Raw genomic sequence first — 22,788 nt, 5'->3', positions numbered from 1 at the left:
CCCCCCATGAAGAGAGATGAATTGGTCCAAAACCTGTCACTTCTGTCAGATTTTTAACCACCTTAGCGGTATGGATGAGCTCAGCTCGTCCATTACCGCCAGAGGGTGCCGCTCAGGCCCTGCTGGGCCGATTTTGATGAAATAAAAAGCAGCACACGCAGCCGGCACTATGCCAGCCGCGTGTGCTGCCTGATCACCGACGCTTTGCGGCGATCCGCCGCGAGCAGCGGTGAAAGAGGGTCCCCCCAGCCGCCCGAGCCCTGCGCAGCCGGAACAAATAGTTCCGGCCAGCGCTAAGGGCTGGATCGGAGGCGGCTGACGTCCATGATGTCACTCCGCTCGTCGCCATGGCGACGAGGAAAGCCAAACAAGGAAGGCTGCTCATTGCAGCCTTCCTTGTTAGTTCTGCTTGCCGGAGGCGATCGGAAGAACGCCTCCGGAGCGCCCTCTAGTGGGCTTTCATGCAGCCAACTTTCAGTTGGCTGCATGAAATATTTTTTTTTTTAATTAAAAAAAAAAACCTCCCGCAGCCGCCCTGGCGATCTCAATAGAACGCCAGGGTGGTTAACTGCCTACTTTTTTCGCTGGAGTGGTCCTTTTTTTTAATGCCTGTCCTGATCCTCTAATTTTAGCCATAGACCCTGAACAAGCCTGCAGCAGATCAGGCGTTTCTGACATTGTCAGACTTAACAAGATTAGCTGCATGCTTGTTTCTGGTGTGATTCAGACACTGCTGCAGCCAAATAGACTAGCAGGACTGCCAGGCAACTAGTATTGTTTAAAAGGAAATAAATAGGGCAGTCATATTCTTCTCACTTAGCTGTCCTTTTTAAAGGGAGTCTGAAGTGTAGTTAAAGTTTAAAACCTATACACACCTAAGAAGAGAGAAGGCTCTTGGTCCTATAGAGCCTTCCCGTTCTCCTCCTGGGTTCCGCGTCGTCGTTGAGGCCCCCCCTCCTGCCCCACCCCACTTCAGCAGTCTATGGAAGCACTTAGACTTCTGAAGATGGGCCACTCCATACTGCGCACATGCGAGCACAGTCTCTCACGCGTGGGCAGTACAGAGTTGCCAGTCTTCAGAAGCCTGACTGCTTCCGAAGATCGCCAAAGTGTCCCACGGCGAAAGATTCAAACAGAGCCTGCGATGAGAGATGCTGGAAGAAGTGAGAGACTGCAGGGACCCAGGGACTCGTGCCGGCCTGACAGGTGATGCATTGCTGGGTCGGTCGTTGCTGTATTGAACGCCACTAACGACCCGCTCCCAACCCGCCGGCGATCCTGTTCAATTATCCGCCTGGACAGATCGAATGAATTGATCGATTTCAGGTGGAAATCGATCGGTCATCATTTGCGTTAATTTCACAGCAGATCTGCTGTATTTCGACGTGAAATTGTTGCAGTGTGAGGATCGGCAGGACAGCCAGGCAATGTGCATTGTATATAGCAAGGAAATGAGCAGCGCTACTTAAAAACAGACTAGTGCCTACCTGCAAAAGAGTGCAAGCCCCACTTGTGGGGTCGAATACACACCGAGCATACACATGACCTGTCTACCACTGGAGGAGGATGTTGGTTTCCTGTAACAGCTTGCATGCAACCTATTAAGCACTCGTCCCTCCCACTGCGAAGAAGTCAATCCTCCATGGGAGGGGCCTAACACTAACTAAATCCTAACCTATGTATATGCATAGCCTTGGTGAGCTACCAAATAAAATTGAAAAATCGAAAATTGCGCAAAAGGTGGATCAGCGCAACACCAGGCCGCCTCCGAATGGCCTCCAATCAGAGATGCGCTGAGCCCCCCCCTTCCTCCAGGAACCACAAACGCACCTTGAACCCAAACAGAAGCTCTGCATATGCACCAAAAGCATGGCTGTTAAGTGGGAGCAGCTGACCAAAAACGAATTAAAATAGTACATGCAAGCTGTTACAGGAAACCAACATCCTGGTAGACAGGTCATGTGTATGCTCGGTGTGTATTCGACCCCACAAGTGGGGCTTGCACTCTTTTGCAGGTAGGCACTTGTCTGTTTTTAAGTAGCGCTGCTCATTTCCTTGCTATGTACTATTTTAATTTGTTTTTTGGTCAGCTGCTCCCACTTAACAGCCTTGCTTTTGGTGTATATGCAGAGCTTCTGTTTGGGTTCAAGGTGCGTTTGTAGTTCCTGGGGGGGCTCAGCGCATCTCTGATTGGAGGCCATTCGGAGGCGGCCTGGTGTTGCGCTGATCCACCTTTTGCGCAATGTGCATTGTATACAAGGAAATAAACATGTCAGCCTCCATATGCCTCTCACCTTGGGTTCCCTTAAAGGGCAACTGAAGCAAGAGGGATATGGAGGCTGCCATATTTATTTCCTTTTAAGCAATACCAGTTGCCTGACTATCCTGATAATCCTCTACCTCTAATACTTTTAGCCATAAACCCTGAACAAGCATGCAACAGATCAGCTGTTTCTGACATTGTCAGATCTTTAACAGCTTTTTCCTGATGCCAAGTGGGTATTCAGTTGAGCCAATCAGAACCTCTAGCCACTGGTCGGTTAATCAAGAACAAATAACATCAGGGAGGTTCTCTTGCTTGGCAGTATGTGTGTAGTACATTTATGTGGTTTACATTTCCTTGTACAAAACAACTGGTGGAAAAAACAAAGTGCTTGATGCATGTAGTGTACATCCAAAGTCCTTTATTTTCTCATTTGTGACTAATCAAGTTTTAATTTGATCTGTCGGATCAGGAATCTCCTCTGCCATAGCAGAGCAGCTAATTTGTAAACACAGGATGTTAATCCTATGTTTGCTTCCATGAAAGCACTAAGTAGAAACAGTGCAGATGTAATGCAGGATTTGTATCAGCTGTAACAAAAATGTTTTTCTTTAAAGGTTATTATGCTGTTTACCTTTTTAGAGCAGAGCGGACGTTCTGAGTTCAGGTCCGCTTTAAAGTGCCCTCTAGGGATGATCAATGAGATGCAAATTTTTCTGAAATTATGCTTATTTTTATGCAAATACCCTCTTTCCCCGAAATTAAGACATCCCCTGAAAGTAAGCCCTAGTAGGAATTTTGAGCATACTCAAAATATAAGCCCTACCCTGAAAAGAAGCCCTAGCAGCAGTAATGGGGAAAAATAAGGAAACTTGTGTTATTACTGGAGCCCATAGTCTTGTGAGCAAGTAGACATGGGACACAGGAGGACAGGGAATAGAGGAGGACACAGGTACAGAGAGGGACACCAGGGGACACTAAAGGTACAAAGGGGGAAAAAGTGACACACAAGAGGTGGATCCAGCAGAGGAAAAGGTGTCAGTGGGGAGGTCAGGAGGACACACAGCTCAGGAACTTGTGTGTTCATAGAAATAAGACAGCCCCTGAAAATAAGCCCTAGCACATATTTTGGTGCAAAAATTAATATAAGACACTCTTATTTTCGGGGAAAGATGGTATATGCCGCTTAAAAATGTACCAATCAATTTAAACCTGGATTTAAATTGATTGGTCCATTTTCAAACTGCATACATGTGCATAAAAATTTGCATAAGTTTGCATCAACTTGGAAACATTTGCATATCTGTGATCATCTCTAGTGCCTACTAGTGATACTATCTTCATGGTACAGTTTTACCTAATCTATGCATTTTGCATTGAATGGATACTTTAGGTAGTCCCTCTTATTAAAGAGTGCCTAAATAATAAATTACAGTTTGCTTTACACCTAAGTTTTATTTTCTTTATTTAGCCAAGATATATAAAATCGCACATATGGTCTTTAAATCCCTGCCCCCAGTGTGACATTGGGCCAGGGTGAATTTTTTTTTTACTTTACAGACCATAAGTGCAAAGGATGCTGGGGGATTGATGTCATAACTCCACCCCTCATGTCCATGTGATCTAATCTAGGCAGGCAGACAGACATCTGAAATAAGAATTATAGCAAACCGTCATAAGACGAGCTGCTGCAGTTCTCCTGTCTCCTCTCTGTTACACACTGTGAAAAGAGAAGTAATTTGATCCAGGCAGGCAGAAAGCAGGGGAGGGAGGGGAGGACACAAATCTTCAGCATTAGGATAAATAAGGAAGTGCTGCTACAGATATAAATGAGTCTGTTCTACCCAATATGATGTACCAGATGTAAACTTTATATGTATCTACTGTAACTCTACACAGTGCATAGACTACATATATGTATTGCCATTCAGACCTTTTTCTGGCTGGAGGTGGTCTTTAATTAGAAGTTGTAAGATTGTACAATCAAGATCGTATCATTAATGGGCACCTTTTAACTGGTTTGGGACATTTTGTGTAGTTAAAACTATGCCGCATGTGTGGCTACCTAAGCCTAATGAGGTGTAATTTTACCACCACCCATCCTTGTGCACGGGACACTAGCACAAAAGAGTCCATTTTCATTGGCTCCTGACCCCCCTGATCACTGTGAGCCAATCGGTGATCAGGAATAATGAAAAAAAGGCTCTGGTCATGATAACTGAATTGAGGAGAATATGGCTACTGGCATATTTATTTCCTTTTTAACAATACTAGTAGCCTGGTTGCCCTGCTGGTCTATTTGGCCACAGTAATGTCTAAATCACACCAGAAACAAGCATGCAGCTAATCTTGTCAGATCTGACAATGTCAAACGCCTGATCTGCAGCATGCTTGTTTAGGGCCTATGGCTAAAAGTATTGGAATCATCAGGATAGCCAGGCAACTGGTTATTGCTTAAAAGGAAATGCATATGGCAGCCCTCATATAACCCTCACCTCGGGTTCGGTTTAAGTTGATTCCTTGAGAAGAGAACTTGGCATTAAACCAGCCCATAGCTGGCATTAGCATTACATGAGCAAGAGCTTTTCAAATCCTATCATATACCAATTTTTTTTGCATTGACTGCCCAGCGCAGAGGTGTTAGTCATGCGCAGAACGCTCCCTGCCACACAGGCACGTGCTGTAGGACGCGCGCAGCCCGGCCAGCGCCTGCGCAGTACTGCCAGATTCAGACTACCCAGAAGAGGCTACCTGGGGGGCAGAAAGGAGAACGAGGGGAGCAGGAGGCATCAGGACAGGCAGTGTTCTCCCCAGGATCAATCAGCCGGGCGGAGCGCCCGGGTAAGTTTAATTACCGCCCGGCTGATGAAACTTCATGCCCCGTTGTTTCCGAGCCCAAGAAAATAAGTTACTGCCCGGCTGATCTGCGTGTCCCTGTCATCGCGAGCCGCAAGTGTCCGTCCGGCTGTCAGATGCGCTGCTTCCCCTCTACACTACACTTGAGATCTCGCGCTTCCCGGCGAGCTCGTGCTTTGATAAGCTTAGCAAACGAGAGGCGTGACATTAGCGATAGCCGCCTTCTGCAGAGCCGTGTGCCGCGTGTACGTCTGTGAGAGCTGTGCAGGGACGTGTGTGGAGAGAGGCATGTGCGCAGCTCACTGACGGATGAATCCGTCTTGCTCCATATGCAGGCTATGAGATATAGCGCGGCGCTGGCTGGCAGAGGTGGATGGTGTGCTCCGGGGGATCAGCAGGGCTGTGCCCTGTCTCACAGCACGGAGCAGGTACTGAGCTCGGGGAGACCTTTGGGGAACAGCTGAGGATCAATGTGAGGAGCGATCTGCTGCCATGCTATCTGAGAGGGAGGGAGGGGGGGCCTACCTACCCACCCCACTAGCCACTAGTCTGACCTACCTACCTACCCACCCCACTAGACTGACCTACCTACCCACCCCACTAGTCTGACCTACCTACCCACCCCCACTAGTCTGACCTACCTACCCACCCCCACTAGTCTGACCTACCTACCCACCCCACTAGCCACTAGTCTGACCTACCTACCCACCCCACTAGCCACTAGTCTGACCTACCTACCCACCCCACTAGTCTGACCTACCTACCCACCCCACTAGCCACTAGACTGACCTACCTACCCACCCCACTAGCCACTAGTCTGACCTACCTACCCACCCCACTAGCCACTAGTCTGACCTACCTACCCACCCCACTAACCACTAGTCTGACCTACCTACCTACCCACCCCACTAGTCTGACCTACCTACCCACCCCACTAGCCACTAGTCTGACCTACCTACCCACCCCACTAGCCACTAGTCTGACCTACCTACCCACCCCACTAGTCTGACCTACCTACCCACCCCACTAACCACTAGTCTGACCTACCTACCTACCCACCCCACTAGCCTGACCTACCTACCCACCCCACTAGCCTGACCTACCTACCCACCCCACTAGCCACTAGTCTGGCCTACCTAACCACTCACCCACCACACTAGCCACCAGCCTGACCGACTTACCCTCCCACTCACCCCACTAGCCTGACTTACTTACCCACCCCACTAGCCTGAACTATTACCCACCCACCCCACTAGCCTGAACTACTTACCCACCCACCCCACTAGCCACCAGCCTAAACTACTTACCCACCCCACTAGCCACCAGCCTGAACTACTTACCCACCCACGCCACTAGCCTGAACTACTTACCCACCCACTCACCCCACTAGCCACCAGCCTGACCTACTTACCCACCCATCCCACTACTAGCCTGACCTACCTACCCACCCCACTAGCCTCCAGCCTGACCTAGTAACCCTCCCACCCCACTAGCCTGACCTAGTAACCCTCCCACCCCACTAGCCACCAACCTGACCGACTTAGCCACCCACCCCACTAGCCACCAGCCTGACCTACACCTCACTAGCCTGACCTACTTACCCACCCACCTCACTAGCCACAGCTTGACCTACTTACCCACTACATTACAGTTGGCTACGCCCATGTAATGGTTCCACCCATTTTCCAGTACACGTCATGGCCACGCCCATTTTACCCCACCCGGCTACTTTTTCATGCCACCCGGCTGAAAAAAATTTCTGGGGAGAACACTGGGACAGGTCACAGTATATGCCTGCTTGACCACTCCCCACCCAGTCCATTTCTCTGGGTTATTTCGGCTCTGGTATCCTTAAAATTCATTCCACATCACTTGCAATTTACCGGTAGACAAAGTTCTGCAATGGGATCAATCCCAGTAATGCCACATTTAGGTTTCATAGGTCAACCCAGCTTGAGAAACCACGTGGGATCATTTGACAGCTGCATATCTGCAGGAACTGGGAAACTAGATTTGCACCCCAAAAACAATTCTGTATCTAGGTGGAAAAAATGAATTTGTGAAATATGAAATGTACATCTTTTTACTGTTCATTTGTTAAACAAAAATCAATAAGCTTGTTTCAAATGTATGTTTTTTGTTTTTTTACCTCCCTGGCATATAGATGAGCCTGACCCTAAGGCAGGGTTCCATTTTTTTTCACGAGGGTTTTTTTTTCTTCATTAAAATGGATGTTGGTATGCAAATTTCCGCAAGCTCTGGAAACCAGGCGTGAAATATTGGAACGGAATTGACAGAACCCCCAGCGCTGTCCCCCTAATGTAAACTTGTTACCCCCACCCTGGGTGCAGTGTACTTCACCTGTCCGTTGCTGGCTCTGGGGTCCCTCTGCATACATGCGTCCCACGTGGTTGACGTCACATGCACCCACGCATACTCCCAGCAACCACATGGGCTGCGTGTATGCGGACGGAGCCTGCAATGGACAGGTGAAGTATACTGCACCAGGGTTACCTTTTACATTAGGGTGCTGGATGCAGCGTCACAAGGCCAATTCCCGAGAGATTTCATGCTATGTAATGGATCGGAAATTGGCCTGCGGTGTATGGGCAGCCAACAAATCTATCAGATTTGATCAGAGAAAGATCTGTCTCTTGCTCGAACTGCCCATACATCATCTGATGTATGGGCACCTCGAGATGCAGAGGATCAGCATGATATCCAGGTAATTTGCATTGTTAAAAGGAAATACATGTATCCGCTTCCATATTCCTCTCACTTCAGGTGTCCTTTAAAGGGAGCCTAAACTGTGAGAAGGCCTTTTGCAGGAACAGATCTTTTGCAGATACTGATCCTTTGTGTCTGTACAGCATCTGTGTGTGCAGCATCTTGCAAAGATTTTATCTGATGGGGAGTTCAGCTCCATAGAATAGACTGTGTAGAGTATGGCTCTCATACTACATGAAAGGGGGGTAAAATTGGTCTGTGATCTTTCATTTTCCAAAGACTTTTATCTGACGTGTGTACCCACCTAGGGTTCTCTTTAACACTGCCTTTTCTAAAGTTTTTTTTTTTTTTTTTTTTTTTCCCCTCTATTTTTGTAAACAGGTTGTTCTGGAAACAGAAATCACAAATAAGTCAGCTTTGAAACTTTATGAGAACCTTGGCTTTGTGCGAGATAAACGCCTGTTCAGATACTATTTAAATGGAGTTGATGCACTGCGTCTCAAACTGTGGCTGCGCTAGGACGGACGCATCGAGGAACAAAATCCCTACGTCTACACTCGTTCAGGACTTCCACGCAGCTGTCCGTCAGTATCCCATTTTGCGTGTCGCACACATTCGTTGCACTATGGCATGGCGCGTGTCCTGAATTCAAATGGATCCTTTTCGTTACCATCAAAGAAGACTTTAATTTGGTGCCAGTGGCTAGCCAAGGCATATTCATTCATTTGCAAATCTACTGACTGTGTTATATTAAAAAAACAAAAAACATTTTATCAAAGAACCTATTTGAGAACTGTAATCTTGAGTTCTCATTGAGGGGGGTTTGGGAAGGGGAGAAAATTGCAGCAGCCAATGTAAGGGATAATTTAAAATTGTGCTAATGTTGCATACCAAACTTTGCCATAGTTATGAGGAAGTAATTTTGGATATTTTTTTTTCTATTCTTCCTCTGAGGTTTCTATTATTAATTATTGGTACCTTGGCAAATGGGGGTGAAAAAATCCCAATGTTATTGGGTGTGTGTTAAATTTAACAATCTGCTATTTTAGTGCCTGTTAAAAGGAGTATTGGTTTGACTTCCCACTGAAGTGAAATGCATGCTTACCTTGATATCATTAATGGTCTCTTGGGGAAGAAAAAAAATCCATCTTTGCTTTTTTATTTAAAATCATGGAAGTAAATTATTTCAAATTTTTATATTTTGCCATTTCCCCTCGTCTATTTTCACTTCCTCATTCTTCTTTTTGCATTGAAAAAAATGTAAGCTATCATCAGATCATTTAGCTGCTAAAGGAAACATTATATCTATGCTGGTTCCAGTGCACTTTTTTTTTTTTTTCTTAAGAATCGAGGAATTTTAAAGAAATTATTGTAAATTGGTATGATTTTATTTAAAACAGATGTTAGTTAAAAGTTCTAAAGAAATCTCTTTACCGTGTTCTTTTTTTTTTTTTTCTTGTTTCATTTGCTCTCTCAATTTTTATTTTTTCTGCTTGAATTTAAATCCTCCTCAGCGGGACTTGATCTAGCAAAAAAAAGGAATAGATGCAATGTATTAATTCAGCTCATTAATATTTAATTTCACACAGAAAATTATTTACAGATGGTGGGTCTCTACTCTTTTGCATTAATTTTTGACAAAATATTCGCCACCACAAAAATAAAATATATACTCACCTAAGAGGGGAAGGCTCTTGATTCCTTGGAGCCTTCCAGTCCTCTCTGCATACCCTCGTTCTACTGCTGGTTCCCCTTAGCAACATTCAGACTTTCTAAGTTTTGGGGCCTCGTCAGAAGCATGTGCAAGTATTTGGGTCTGCTTTCGAAGACGAGACCCGAGTGCTTCCTCAGCCTTCTCAGGAAACCCAAAGACGCGGCTAGCAGGAGATTTGAATGGGGGCTTGGTGGTGGAACAAGGAGACAGAGAGAGGACTGAGAAGGCTCTATAGGATCCAGAGCCTTCCTACTTCTGAGGTTTGGGTGTAACTTTTTTTGTTTATGTGGCTGCAGTTATCCTTTAAGACAGTTTTGAAGAATTGTTTTTGTTTTCTCTTTTTTTTTAGAAAAAAATTACCTATGGACATCCTCTGTGGCAAATAATAAAACAGTATGGAATTCCCTCCAGCTTGTTACATTGGCCTAGCTGCTGTATAACAGTATCTTATATAATTTTTTTTTATACATATATATTCTGAAATGTGAAGACCATTTCCCAGTACAAGTTTGTTATATTTTTGTGTGTGATTGAATTCTCCGTAAACAGGACTTTTCCATCCATTTTTTTTTTTTGAGGGGGGAAGGGGGTGGTTTGATTATTGACAAATAATGATCTGCTGAGCTTTCAATGGGCTTTCTTTTTTGGTTCAGAGAGGGAAAAACCAGCGCTGTCAAATTCACAATTGAGAAAAAATGGAGTATTTGAAACTTTTTTTATTTTTTCCCCTCAAGGTTGTTTTTTTTTTTTGGGGGGGGGGATTTTTCTTGATTTTTCTTGATTTGCTGCAATCGGTTTTTAAATAAGAGGGGCCTCCAGGGTTTATTTGGCAACTACCATTCGAGATTGAGAGAAGAAATGAGTTTTGTTTTAAGCTTGTCGTGTGTCCCACTTTGGTTGACTTGTCTCCAACTGAGTTTGTACTGTACGTTAGTGTCTTAAATAAACCATGGAAAAACAATCTCTACACCCCTTGCGGGAAGTATCACTGATGGTTGAGAAATACAAATCTTGGATCGCATGAAGTTTAGAGCAATGCGGGGCCTGCACTTAAGGTAGCCATACATTGAGCGATGATGGGCAGATTCGACCAAGAGACAAATATTTTGCTGATTTAATCTGATTAAAGATCTAATGGCCGCCTGTACACCGCAGGCTGATTCCCAATCATTTTCATGCTGAAATCGGCCTTGTGACGCAGACGCTTGCCCCATAATGTGCCCCCCGAGTGCACTATGCATTACCTGTCCATGGCCGCTGCTTATCCTCCACTGGCTCTGGGCGCACTCCTTGCTCCATACACGCGCTCCACGTGGTTGTCGATGTGTATGCGGGTATAAGTCAGGCCTACATCTTGCAGCATGTCCGACCGATTAATGCAATCCATATTGGCCTGAAATTGGTCACATAGTCAATCAAGCATGCACTTGCCAATTTTCATCCACTTTTGATTGAATCGGATGGTCGGTCAGCCGCCAAGTCGCCTGATGTAAGGCCACCTTTTTCCAAAATCTATTCAGAAGGAATTTATTCCTATCATACACACTGTGCACCAGTTTGCTATAGATTCCAGCATGGGAATCTATTAACCTTCCTGGCAGTATGATGATTTTCCAGATTTTAGGGTCTAAAAGTGGTGCAATTTTATTTCATAAGCAGGGAAAAAAATCATACCGCAGTGAGATCTGTGGCAGCCCTGCACATACTCTCCTATCCCTGGGATCCAGCACTGCAATTCTCCCTCTGTCCTCTGGGTGGTGCTGTGCCCCTGTATTGAGTTCACAGTTTGTCATCATGGTGACAAAAGGCAATCTCGCCTCAGGGATCCAGAGCCTCAAAGGAATGGAAGAAGAATGGCTGGCAGCGTCTGGATCCCTGGGGAGGAGAGATGGAATGCCGTCACGCTGCTCTGTATCTGCATACCTTGCAGCAGCTACCCCGAGTCAGGCTCTGGAGTAAAGCTGGCTCCTTTGATTCACCACTAAGTTTAAGAATCGATGAACTGCAGTGTTTCACTGTTTCAACTGTTACTGCTTAAAGAGAACCTGAACTGAAAATAAAAAGTCAAAATAACCATACACAGGTCATGCTTACCTCCTGTGTAGTCTACTACTCAATCTCTTTCTCCTCTCCCGCGTCCCGTTTGTCCACTGTGATCAATGGAATTCTCCGTCCTCCATTTTAAAAATGGCCATTACCCCATAACAGCTTCCTGGTCAGCACACTGTTAAACTGTAATATCACCCACTTGAGCCAAAGGGAAACATGGACATTACCTTGCACATTCAGTTGTAACTGACAGCTGCTGATATATAACTGACAGCAACTGGTATATTTCAGTTCTGACAAAATATTGTCAGAACTGGAAGGGATCACTGTAAGCAGAAAATGGTGAGTTTTTGAGAGGAACTGACATTGAGGTTAGTATGTAATATTCATTTGCAGGTACATCATGTGTTTACTTTAAAGGGGTTCTGTGGGGGTTCCTGAGGAGAAAAACTGCCACTTACCTGGGGCTTCTATCAGCCCCGTGCAGCGGTAATGTCCCACGCCGTCCTGCTCCCATCTGCCGTTTCCCACAACCGGCACCGGGCTATTATTCGTCTGTCACACAGACGAATAATGCGCGTTGCCGTGCCTCCGCTCGCGTCATCTGAGGCTTACTGCGCAGGCGCAGTACAACGGAGCCTTGTACTGCGCTTGCGCAGTAAGCTTCCGATGACGCAGGCGGAAGCGAGTGGGTGCGCGGCCACTGTAGCGCAGCCGCAGTTGGATCTCATGCTGCTTAGACCGGGGCCGGCGGCGGAGAACGGCAGATGGGAGGAGGACGTCGTGGGACATTACCGCTGCACGGGGCTGATAGAAGCCCAAGGTAAGTGTCTGTTTTTCTCCTCAGAAACCCCTAACAGAACCCCTTTAAATCATTTTACTCGTTACAGGTTCCCTTTAACTATTTCACATTCCTGGACGTGAAACTCACGTCCAGGAAGCCATGTGCGCTCCTGCGCGTCCACGCGGCCGATCGCGCGCGTGCACGCGCGCGATCGGCCGGCGGTTTGTTAGCCAGTGAATCAGTGAATCGGGCAACGGTGCCCGATCACTGATTCCTCTCCCCCGCAGAAAAAGCGACAGCTTCTCTCGGAAGCTACGCTTCTTCTGCCTCCTATGTCGCTCTAAGCGTACGTGGTACGCTTAGAGTGACGTCACTGTAAACAACTCATGGCTGCCATCTTGTGGCCAAAAAGTAAACTACATCTAAATGTTAAATAAAAATAAAAATACACATATATTTACAAAAAAAATACAATTTCAATCCCACCCTCCCAAAAATACCCACATAAAATGTTTAATTAAAAAAAAAAAAAACATTACAATTAAAAAAAAAAAAAAAACACAAATATTTACCTAAGGGTCTAAACTTTTTAAATATCTATGTAAAGATGAAATATTTCTTTTTTTTTTTTATTATAAGCTTGTAAATAGTGATGAATGCAAAACGGAAAAAATGCACTTTTATTTCCAAATAAAATATTGTCGCCATACATTGTGATAGGGACATAATTTAAATGGTGTAATAAACGGGACAAATGGGCATATACAATACGTGGGTTTTAATTATGGAGGCATGTATTATTTTAAAACTATAATTGCCGAAAAGTGAGAAATAATGATTTGTTTCCGTTTTCTTCTTATTCTTTCTGTTAAAATGCATTTACAGTAAAGTGGCTCTTAGTAAAATGTACCCCCCAAAGAAAGCCTAATTGGTGGCGGAAAAAACAAGATATAGATCAGTTCATTGTGATAAGTAGTAATAAAGTTATAGGCTAATGAATGGGAGGTGAACATTGTTCGGATGCATGAAGCGAAAAACGACTGAATGCGAACTGGTTAAAGGGGCACTACAGCGAAAAATTTAAAATATGTGCAAACATATACAAATAAGTACGTTTTGTCCAGAGTAAAATGAGCCATAAATTACTTTTCTCCTATGTTGCTGTCACTTACAGTAGGTGGTAGAAATCTGACAGAAGTGACAGGTTTTGGGCTAGTCCATCTCTTCATAGGGGATTCTCAGCAAGGCTTTTATTCTTGGTAAAGATATTCCCTAAAAAGATTTAAATAATGATGCTGGCCAGCTTCTCTGCTCGCTACAGTTTTTTTGGCAGTTGGACAGAGCAACTGCCATTCACTAAGTGTTTTTGAAAAATAAATAAATCCCTGAGAATCCCCTATGAAGAGATGGACTGGTCCAAAACCTATCAATTCTGTCAGATCTCTACTACATACTGTAAGTGACAGCAACATAGGAGAAAAGTAATTTATGGCTCATTTTACGCTGGACAAAACGTACTTCTTATTTGTATGTTTGCACATATTTTACATTTTACAATTTTTCGCTGTAATGCCCCTTTAACTGATCAGTTTCAGGATGTAGAGTATACGTCCTAATTAGCCCCCCCCTGTGTGTTCTAGGACATAGAATCTATGTCCTGCATTAATGCCTGCTGTCGCCGCTCGTTCACGTGTGTGCGCGCGCGCGCAAGCTCATGCACAGTCACATGAATGGTAAAGTGAATGATTGTTGCTGTTAGCTAGCAACAATCATTCAATAAAGTTAGAAAAAAAATTGTAAAAGTAAAAACTAATTTAAAGTGACAGTCCCAGTAAAATAAAAAGTAAATTTTTTTTTTAAATTCCCCATTAACTTTTTAACCCAAACTTAGCCTAGCAACCCCTGCAATACCTATGCGTGTTTAATGACTGCTGCCAGTAGTGATCAGATGCAATCACTAGGGCGAAAGTTTCAGTCCCTAATGCTCTACAGATGTAACTCTCTGCCATTGCCTAGTGATGCATCTGTGCAGCTCTATGCCCCCTGAACTGTTGCCCCAGCGAACGCATTTGATGGCCACAGACGCGCAAACTGGGGATGACGGTCTACCACATGCTCAGCTAGATGTAAAATGTGGCATGTGGGGTATCAGTTTAATTGGGAAGGGCCAAATAATGTATCTGTAAATGTTTTATAACTGTGAGACGTGTGATGTAAAAATTAGGAGAGGTGAACAATGAAAGTTTGTTTTCTGCATTTACGCCTAATTTTTTTTCCCATAAATGGACTAAAACAAAATAGTTTTGGGAGAAAAATATTACCCAAAAAGCCTCGATTGTACTGAAAAAAACAAGATGTATTACTAAGATGGCATAGATAATTACAAAGTTACTGCTGTATCAAAACGACACAGCTAAAGTGTCAAATGTCAGGAACTTTAAGGTGTAAAAAACGTGGAACGCGAACCAGAGGAACTGTTGCGAAAATCTTAACTTTTAAAACACATACATATAAGAAGTACATTTCTTCCTGAATAAAATGAGCCATAAATTACTTCTTTCCTATGTTGCTGTCACTTACAGTAGGTAGTAGAAATCTGACATTACTGACAGTTTTGGGCTAGTCCATCTCTCCATAGGGGATTCTCAGCATGGCCTTTATTCTTTATATAGACCTACCCTGAAAAAGATTTATATAAAGATGCTGGCCAGCCTCCCTGCTTGCTGTACACTATCTTGGCAGTTGGGCGGAGCAACTGCCATTCACTAAATTCTTTTAAAAACAAAGAAAACCCTGAGAACACTCTTCCCCCCCCCCCCCCATGAGAAGATGGGCTAGTCCAAAATCTGTTAGTAATGTCAGATTTCTACTACTTGCTGTAAGTGACAGCAACATAGGAGAAAAGTCATTTATGGCTCATGTTACTCAGGAAGAAATGTACTTCATATTTGTATGTGTTTTAAAATTTTTCTGCAACCGGTTCTCTTTAACCGCCTTGGGTCCACCTGTAGCAAATCCTGTGCTGCATAAGTCTAATGCGGTGTAGAGTTTACGCCACCTGATTTACATGCTCCTGTCAGAATCGTGCGCACCTGGTGGGGGAGATTAAGCTGTCATGACAGCTGACCTCTCCCCTCCCTGATCAGGAGCTATGGCGATTGGCTGATCACTATGATTGCTGCTGATCGTAGTGCTCGCTAAGCAGTGGAAGAAGAGGACCCCTGATGTTCTGGCGATCGTCACTCTGCCCGGCATCCAGCCTCACACAGCCTCGGGTCCTGGCTTGATGTCTTCAAGCATCATCTAGTGTAAGGCCGCCTTAATGCTTTCAGCCAAAGACCCTGAACAAGCATGCAGTAGATCAGGTTTCTGACAAGATTAGCCACACGCTTGTTTCTAGTGCCCTACTAACGCGCTTCCAAACTTTGTGCCCTCTCTCAGATTCTACTTGACTAGATCGTGGGTTGGATGATGGGGGTCACAGACTTTCATTCTGACAATTCAGCGTGTGTACAGGGCTTAAAGTAAACCTGAAATGGCGGCAAAGCAAAAATGTATACATACCTGTGGCTTCCTCCAGCCCCCTTTAGCCTGATCGCTCCCTCAGCACCATCCTCTGCCTCCTGGATCCTCGGCAATTCCACCCGGTAACTTCGGGGCTGAGGGCCCATTCACACTTGCTGTTAGCAAAACGCTAGCGCTTTTACTAGCGTTTTGCTCTGGCGATTTGTGGTGGTTAACACCAAAAAAAAAAAAAAAATCGCCATTCACACTTGCAGATTTTTTTTATTTTTTTTTGGGGTGATTGCGTTAAAGAGACTCTGAAGCGAGAATAAATCTCGCTTCAGAGCTCAAAGTTAGCAGGGGCACGTGTGCCCCTGCTAAACCGCCGCTATCGTGCCGCACAAAGGGGGTCCCTTCACCCCCAAACCCACCCCAGCACGACTTGGTCGTGCATTTGGTCGCTCCTGGAGGCAGGGCTAACGGCTGCAGCCCTGCCTCCAGTCGCGTCTGTCAGCGGTGCATCGCCGCCTCTCCCCCGCCCCTCTCAGTGAAGGAAGACAGAGGGGCGGGGGAGAGGCGGAGATACGCACTGACAGACGCGCGTGGGGCAGGGCTGCGGCGGTTAGCCCTGCCCCAACCAGGAAGCGCTCCCCCGCATTACGGCGGGGGATTTGGGGGTGAAGGGACCCCCATTAAGCCGCGCTATAGCGGCGTTTTAGCAGGGGCACACATGCCCCTGCTAACTCTGAGGTCTGAAGCGAGATTTATTCTCGCTTCAGTCTCTCTTTAAGCGCTTCTATAACACTGAAATGCGATTGCTGGGTAATCGCCTAAAAATGGTGCAGGCGACGCGTTTGCGGTTCGTGGTTTTTGAGTGATTTGCGGCGATTAGCGCAAATCGCCCAAGTAAGAACGGCCCCATAGACTTGAATTACACTAGTGCTTTGAAAAACGCTAGAGTTTGAGCGTTTTGCCAAAATTGCCAGCAAAACGCTCAAGTGTAAATGGGCCCTTACTGCACATGGGCTGCTCGACTGCGCATGCCCCATCGCTCTCCCGCCGTCAGGAGTAGTCTGTGTCTGCACAGTAGTCATGCGCAGGCACAAAACTATGGGAGCGATTGGGCCAAAGGGGGCTGGAGGAAGCCACAGGTTCCCGGTCTGTATACATTTATGCTTTACATTTATCTCAAGTACACTGTAACTTGATGGCCAATAAGATGCAGAATGTGGTTTCTCCACTCATATAGGGTTTTCCTTGATTGAAATTTACCCTAAAGTGAAAAGGATACAAAGTGTCATCTTTATTTCCTTTTAGGCCTTGTTCACATTGCGTTCAGCTCGCGTGTCTGTCCGCGGTAGGCTTTTTCTTCGTGTGTGTGTGTGTGTGTGTGTGTGTGTGTGTGTGTGTGTGTGTGTGTGTGTGTGTGTGTGTGTGTGTGTGTGTGTGTGTGTGTGTGTGTGTGTGTGTGTGTGTGTGTGTGTGTGTGTGTGTGTGTGTGTGTGTGTGTGTGTGTGTGTGTGTGTGTGTGTGTGTGTGTGTGTGTGTGTAGTGTGTGTGTGTGTAGTGTGTGTAGTGTGTAGTGTGTGTGTGTTTGTGTGTAGTGTGTGTGTGTTTGTGTGTAGTGTGTGTGTGTTTGTGTGTAGTGTGTAGTGTGTGTGTAGTGTGTGTGTGTGTGTTTTCTGGCGATTTTCTGTGCGTTTGCTCGTTTTTGTGGGTGTTTTTGTAAGCGCTTTTGCAGGATGCTTCCGTCTTTAGTTCCTGAAAAACATCCGGACACAAATACAAAGCAATTGTGAGCGGTTTTTCCTATACATTCCATTGAGGTAAATTGCCTCGAAAATTACTCAAGCACCGTTTTTCAAAGTGGATCGCAAACGAACCGCTCTGATATGAACTCTCTCATAGGCCTGGTGCACACCAGAGGAGTTTTTCTGAGCGGTTTGAGTTTTTAAATCTGCTGCTAATGTTATCCTATGTGTCTGTGCACACTGGAGCAATGCGGTTTTGTAAAAAACCCCATAGCATTACATTGGGAAGAGCTTTTAGAGGTTTCAAAAGCTCTTCCCAATGTAATGCTATGGGGTTTTTTACAAAACCTCATTGCTCCAGTGTGCACAGCCACATAGGATAACATTAGCAGCAGATTTAAAAACTCAAACCGCTCAGAAAAACTCCTCTGGTGTGCCCCAGGCCATAGAGAATCATTGCACAAGCGGTTTCAGGGTGATTTTGAAAATCCCCCGCCCTTAAAATTTAACAAAAACGCCTATAATGTGAACAAGGCCTTAATCCGTGTCATTCTTACTGACCTGTCTGGCATCAGTAGTGTCTGAATCGCAAGCGTGTGGCTAACCTTGTCAGAGCTTCAGGCAGAGGATCAGCAGGACATTGGACAATTTGCATTGTTTAAATAGTACCCAAGCTGAATAGTGTACTGGTTAAGGCCCCATTCACACTAGAGCGCTTTTCATGTGATTTCAGCATCGCTGGAAATCGCTAGCGTTTTGAAAAACTTGTGCACATTGAAAGTGTATTGAAGTGTTCTCATCTAAGTGATTTGCTGAAACACAAACTTGTAGCCTGCAGTATTTTCTGAGCGATTCTGCAGACTTATATTGAACTAGAAATCACAAAATGCTAAACGCTGGAAAATCGCTCTATACAGTGAAAAATAGGAAATCGCTAGGAAAAACAAACACCAGAAATTTGCTCAGCATGTGTGTTAGCGTTTTCTAATGTGAATGGGGCCTAAGAGCACAACCTCTGACACAGGAGACCAAGTTTCTTGGCTCTTCCTGTTCAGTAAGCCAGCCCTTATTCAGTAAGGAGACGTTGGGCAAGACTCCCTAAAGCTGCTACGGTCTACTGAGCATTCCCTAGTGGCTGCAGCTCAATGCTTTGAGTCTGCCAGGAGAAAACCGCAATATAAATGTTCTTTCTTTTGTTTTGTCTTTAAAATGTGACAATGCATAGGTAAGGACATGGCAAGGGAATAATTACCTATGTACAGTATGGTGTCAGGCATGTAGGAATATCCACTCATGAATCCGCTCCAATGCCCCAATCTACCTCCACACGTGCATCCCCGCTTGAACGATGGGTGAGAAGACAACACCTACCTGACTTCGGTTACACCCAGGTCTTTAGTGTGCAAGGTATTGGAGCTGAATGCAGGGTGAGCAAATCAACTTTCAGGCCTAAACAAGAACACAGAGTAGCAAAGTCCAGCAACAGCCCAGGGTCATACATGGATAAACAGAGATATCGCAGTACAGGAGGGCTAGGCAGAAGGGAGGTCAAAGAATGTATCCGAGGTCAAACCAGGCAGCACACAGTTGTGACGATAATCCAGGCAATAGGTCAGTTCAGGCAGCAGACAAGGAAGGTCCAGTAAACAAGCAGAGGTCGAAATCCAGATAATCCAATAACGAGCAGGTATACAGAGCACCCAGCAAGCTAGAGCTATCATGAGCAACATGCAACTGTCACAGCAAGGTTTAAATACTGATAGCATCCAATCAGCGGCCGGCCACATGCACACAACAGCTAATCACACACAGGCATTAATCCTGTTTAAGTGTCAGCTGACAAAAAGATCAGCTGACATAGGTGGCAATACATGTCAGCTGACCTCCCAGTACTAACAAGCAAAGCATTCTGACTGTGTGTCAGCTATAGCATACAGGTTAAAAGCATTGCCCCCGACGTGAGGGACCAGAGTTCAATTCCAGCCAGGGTCAGCATCCATTATATTTATATTTATTACATAAACCCTGCCTAAGTGTCAGATGACTATCCTGTCAGCTGACACTACCTCTGTCACCGCCTCAGACTATATTGCGGCCGACAGGAGTGAGACATCCGCCCTCCAGTATGCGCAGAGCGATTCCTTACAATGGCCTTATTTTCACCCTCCCTATTCTGCTCGGGCATTCCTTAACCATTTCAGCCGCCCAGACGTGAAGCTCACGTCCAGGCGGCTGCTGTGCTGCGCTCCCGCTGTTCGGCACGCGATCATGGGCGCGCCCCCGTGTCCCCGTGGTGTCCACCGCTAGCCCTGGGATCAGTGAAAGGGAACATGGTTCCCGATCACCGATCCCTGTCCCCCGCAGAAAAACCGTAGAGCTCACCCGTCAGTCTTCAGTTCTTCTGCCCGGAACAATTTCCGCATCCCCCTTGTACTTCTACTTAGCGAGAAGTACAAGGAGGGAAAACAAAAATGAAGGTGGCCATCTTGTGGCCAAATAGTAAAACTACAACTACACATTTTTTACATTACACTCTACACATTTTAAAACATTAAAAATGACCTGTTTATGTCCCACACCAAAATATTACCCAAATAAATTTTTTAATGAAAAAAAAAGAAAAAGATACAATAGAAAAAAAACAAAAAACATAAATAGTTAACTAAGGGTCTGAACTTTTTAAATATGCATTTGAGGGGGGTATACTACAAACATTTTTTAAATTATAAGCTTGTAAATAGTGTTGGACGCAACAAGGAAACAATGCACCTTTATTTCCAAAGAAAATATTGGCGCCATACATTGTGATAGGGACAAAATTTAAATGGTATAATAACCGAGACATACGGGCAAATAAAATACATAGGTTTTAATTATGGTAGCGTGGATTATTTTAAAGCTATAATGGCCAAAAACTGAGAAATAATGAATTTTTTCCATTTTATTCTTATTAATCCTGTTAAAATGCATTTATAAATAAATAATTCTTAGCAAAATGTACCACCTAAAGAAAGCCTAATTAGTGGCGCAAAAAACAAGATGTAGATCAATAAATTGTGATAAGTAGTGATAAAGTTATTAGCGAATGAAAGGGAGGTGAAAATTGCTCTGATGCATAAGGTGAAAAATCCCTGCGGGCTGAAATGGTTAAAGGACACCCAAGGTGAAAATAAACTAATGAAATAAACGATTGTATCTATCGTCCTTCTCCTAAAAATACTTTTTAAGATATTTTTTATTTATATATTTAGTTTTATTTTATGTGTAAATATACTTTTTAAGTTTTAACTGTTTTATTGTTTTTACTCAATGACACATTCATTGAAGTAGACCAGAGCTAAAATCTGTGAACTTATTTGACTCTTTCTCTTTCCTGCTCTTAGAAGCCATTTTCTACTAGGAAAGTGGTTTATAGTTGGAATTTCATATCAGTGAGGGTCACACTGTAGTCACTTTCTGTCTGAGTCAGCCACTTACATACCTAATATTTAACTCTTCTTTCAGGCAGAGAAAGAAAAAAGGAACCCAGCATAGTTATTTGTATGCTAGGCACTCCATGTCTATCTCATCATATCACCTCGGGTATCCTTTAACCTCCTCGGCATTCAGTTTTTCCTGGATTTCTGTGCACAAAGTGTTTCAGTTAATCTTCATAACCTTTTTTTTTCCTGTAACTTCTCAAAATGTGTCAAGCAAGGGTCTAGTATACATTTTGAGTATAATAAAAGCTTGAAAGATAAAATTAAAACTAACTTTCAAAATTGGTCCCCAAAATGAATCTCTGATCAAAGGTGGCCATTCATCTAGCGATGATGGGTAGATTCGACCAAGAGACAAATCTCTCTCTGATTAAATCTGATTAGAGAGTGATCTGTTGGCTGCTTATACACCGCAGGCCGATTCCTGATCAATTCCTGATCAATTTCAGCATGAAATCTCTTGGGAATTTGTGGAGCCCGCTGCCTCGACACTGCCCCCCACAGTGTATAAATGTATCCCCCCCCCCCATGTGCATTTATATATTACCTGTCCTGTGTCACCCACCGCGTGGTGCCCACCCACAGGTTATTGTATTACATTCAATACAAAAAAAAGTTAAATTTGCTGCAAGACCCTGGCATCATCAACACTTATTGCCAGGAACATGTCATTATCAGAGGTACAAGACGAGGGATCAGCACACCAATGGCGAGTATAGAGGGACAAGACAATATATTCTCTGTACAGCGCTGCGGAAGATGTCGGCGCTATATAAATACTAAATAATAATAATAAGCCGACTCTATTCTAAGGTTTAGGTGTTTCCCAGTATAGGTAGCCAGGTACAGGTGTGGCCATTATAGGAAGCCAGGTGCAGGTGTGGCCAGAACAGGTAGCCAGGTTTAGGTGTTCCCCAGTATAGGAAGGCAGATACAGGTGTGACCAGTATATGTAGCCAGGTTTGATCCATTTGTTGTCAAAAATAATGTGCTCCTGGCAAGGCTGTTGGGTCAACAGCTGCTGCCCTACCAGTTTGTGGACTGTGCCCCCTTCCGCAGACTGCTGAACAGTGTTGCTCCACAATGGGGGATCCCCAGCCACCATTATTTTGCCAGGAAAGCATACTTGCCCTTCACCAGCACATTGTGGAGTGTGTCAGCCGGTCTATGGATCACGCTGACGGTGGCAAGATGCACTTCACTATGGATGGCTGGAGCTGCAGGCATGGGCAGGGAATATATCTAACTTTTACCGCCCATTGGGTCACCCTCCATGGTGCTGCTGAGGAGGGTGCAAGATCTGGGGCATCTCAGCTGGTGGTGCCGCCACATGGGTTAAAGGGGAGGCCTGTTCTACTTCCCTCTACCTGTTCTGTCCATGGCCAGTCCGCCGTTGCTGAGCCTCCCAGCAAGTGGTCCCGCTCTACACTGGTCTGCAGCACCATCGATGCCAAGCAGTGCTGAAACTTGAATACATGGACGAGAAAAGGCAAACCGGATCTGTAATCCTTGCAGCCTTACAGGATCAGATTCGGCAGTGGCTGTCCCCCCGAAAACTGGAGACAGGTGTAGTGGTGTCTGATAATGGTGCCAACATTCTGGCCGCTATTTCTGAAGGTGGCTACACTCACTTTGCTTGGCCCACGTCTTCAACCTTGTAG

The 22,788-nt window shown here is 44.9% G+C and overlaps 1 protein-coding gene across 1 annotated transcript in view; it reads left to right on the top strand.

Moving 5' to 3' along the window:
- Nucleotides 1-10,521, top strand: part of NAA30 (N-alpha-acetyltransferase 30, NatC catalytic subunit) — a 31,480-nt gene extending 20,959 nt beyond the window's left edge. The window contains exon 4 of the mRNA XM_068254373.1: nt 8,228-10,521. Coding sequence (XP_068110474.1) covers nt 8,228-8,365 — 138 coding nt within the window. The 3' untranslated portion in view covers nt 8,366-10,521. The remainder of the gene's footprint in view (nt 1-8,227) is intronic.
- The last annotated feature ends 12,267 nt before the right edge of the window (nt 10,522-22,788 follow it).

Source organism: Hyperolius riggenbachi, chromosome 9 (assembly GCF_040937935.1).
Source record: "Hyperolius riggenbachi isolate aHypRig1 chromosome 9, aHypRig1.pri, whole genome shotgun sequence".
In the NCBI taxonomy this organism is placed as follows: Eukaryota; Metazoa; Chordata; class Amphibia; order Anura; family Hyperoliidae; genus Hyperolius; species Hyperolius riggenbachi.
This window is presented reverse-complemented; position numbering and strand designations above follow the sequence as displayed.